The sequence below is a fragment of the Rhea americana genome, unplaced genomic scaffold (genome assembly GCF_003343005.1).
Source record: "Rhea americana isolate MKP2758 unplaced genomic scaffold, rheAme1 scaffold_20, whole genome shotgun sequence".
Lineage (NCBI taxonomy): Eukaryota > Metazoa > Chordata > Aves > Rheiformes > Rheidae > Rhea > Rhea americana.
In genome coordinates this window covers 2,086,587-2,089,086 of record NW_028186150.1, presented here as the reverse complement: position 1 = coordinate 2,089,086, position 2,500 = coordinate 2,086,587, and the positions used below count along the sequence as shown (strand labels likewise).

General features: G+C 46.4%; 1 protein-coding gene across 1 annotated transcript in view; it reads right to left on the bottom strand.

The window, feature by feature from the left end:
• Positions 1-2,494, bottom strand: part of TSHZ3 (teashirt zinc finger homeobox 3) — a 63,387-nt gene extending 60,893 nt beyond the window's left edge. The window contains exon 1 of the mRNA XM_085303785.1: positions 2,263-2,494. Coding sequence (XP_085159911.1) covers positions 2,263-2,302 — 40 coding nt within the window. The 5' untranslated portion in view covers positions 2,303-2,494. The remainder of the gene's footprint in view (positions 1-2,262) is intronic.
• Between the last annotated feature and the right edge of the window lie 6 nt (positions 2,495-2,500).

Genomic DNA, 2,500 nt, shown 5'->3' with positions numbered 1-2,500 from the left:
AATGTGGCCAATAAAACAGCATTTCAGTGGGAAGCAATTATACATGATACTAAATGTTTAATGTGATAATCAAAAAGCTAAAAGTTTAAAGAGATTACACTTCTACTAAATATGAAAGATAGATCACACATCATCRATGATTCACTTGAGAAAGGAGGGAGACAGAGAGTGGAAGAAGGGGAGGAAAAGATACCTCAGCATGCGTGTTCAGTGCAGAAACATTTTCTTCCAGCCTAAGGAAAGCCCCACACACAGCACAGTTGTCTGAAGAATATGTCAATACTTCGAAGAGTTAGATTTTGCAAAACTAAATTAATGTTACATCACAGTGTTTTCTGGACCTTACGAAAAGCTCACCGTTTTAGTTATTTGAAAAATATTATTGGATGACATGGGCCTGAAATTCAAAATATTATCATGAAGCATTTGGCTACAATATTGTTTGCTAGATCGCATCATTATCGTACTTCAAAACTTTCCAAACTTTCTAACTAACTGTTTAGGACAGAAAAGAAGACTACTAAGAAATACACTTTTCTATTTCAAAAGCACTTAATGAATGCATATAAGTTGAAGACGGGAAGGAAGGAAATATGSACGTAGTTATTTACAATTTGTAGTACTCATTGAATCACTTGCTATTTAATAAATTCAAACCACATCACTCTGAGAACTTGTCATACAGTGTGAATGTGCTGTCAGATTCCTGAATATGCATCTTCTGGTAAAGCTCTACTAAACTGTAGGACTACCTTTTACAAGCTGCTATAGGTACAACTGAAAYTGCACTACCCATAACACTGCTGGAGCCCCTGGAAAACTTCTACAACCAGCTTCTCAGCACAGATGCTTCCTTTTTAAATAGGCAAGTTATGGTCGCTTCCTTACTGGTCCCCCCAATCTGTCCCTGATTAAAACAGATCCTGTTTCTCCACCTATGTGAGTATTACACCTATCAAAACACTTGTCCATGTAGTTATGTGACACATCCAGCCAGAAGCCCCCGAAGTTGCACTGACAGAGTTGACAGGCCACATGTGACGTCACTGAGTCTGGCGTTACCATGGCAAGTGATTTATTGATGTTTATCGGGAATGAATAGATCAAAGGCAGCCAGATGACAGGCGATCAATCAGCCATCAAATCAAGGATGGCAACAGGCCAAGGAAACCTTTTCCAGCCCACATATCCCCAACTAAGGATTACTGTAAAATAACGTTTTTTTTTTTAAAAAAAAAAAAAAATGTTTTCTTTTCAATTCGTCTTTTCCAGAAAATGCTGCTGAAGTTTAACAGGAGCTGACATTCCTGGCACAAGGAAAACAAACCAAACAAAAAAAAACTCATCAGGACAAAGCCTTGTAAAGTATTCTTAAAAAAATGGAGGAAACTGTAAAGGCAGTATCAGAAACATTTGCCAGTCATTTGACAATACACAGACCCCCCCTTTTTTTTTTTTTTTTTTTTTTCTTCCTTTGTGGCTTCTCATCTGGGCTCATAAATAAGAAATCAATAGGATTAACAGAAGAGGTTGCCAAAGAAAGTGACCAACTAGGTGGATCTGTCTCTCCAGTAGACAAGTCTCCAGTGCGGTACAAGGGGAAGAGAGAAAAAGATAAAAGTTGGGCACAGGGATCTGTTCCAGGGTTGCATCTTCAAGTAATGCTGCAGACCTTCCCAGTCACTTTGTCCCTACCACTTCATTCACAGCAGACCATGTATCTGCACGCATACTATCTCCTCTTACTGAAATATATATGTTTTTGCTGGCTTTCATAAATCACTTGTCTGCGATAGAAGAGGACGGACAATAACGAGGACCAGGAGAGAGAGAACCAAACTAGGTGCTAAAGTACGGGCTGGAAATGCCCAGAATTTGCCTCCTTCCCCCACGCCTCGCCGCTCGGGTCATACGTGTGACATGTAGCATGTGGGGACGCGCACACGCCTGGCGCCTCTCTCCGAGAAAGTGAGCACCAAAGTAGGAGAGGGGCTTTCATGCGCCCCTATCCCCGCAGCCTCAAGGAAAAAAAGAAAAGAAAGGAAAAAAGAAAGACGAAAAGGGGATCGCCCCGGCGCGGCGGGGTGCCCGAGCCCCGGAGTTGCTGCGCCCGCCGCGCAGCGCGCAGCCCGCGAGCGGGGCAGCGCCGGCACCGGGCACACCAACTCGCTCTGCCCGCCGAGAGGGGAAGAAGGGGGAGAAAAGGGAAAAAAGAAGGAGAAAGCCGAGGCGGCGGCGGCGAAGCGCCCGGCGGGGACGTACCTGCTGCGCGCCGCGGCGCCTGCTGCTTCCTCCGCGGCATGCTGCGCGCCTGCGGCCGCCGGCGGCGGCTGCCTGCCTGGGCGCGGCGGTGCCGGCGGTCGCCTCGGCCCCGCAGATCCGGCGAGCTGCTCCAGTCTCGGCGCGAGGGCTGGGCTGGGGATATATTTTTTGTTGCTGTGCATACACACGATGCCGAGGAGGAGGAGGCGGCGGCGGCGGAGGAGGCGGCACAGAGGAG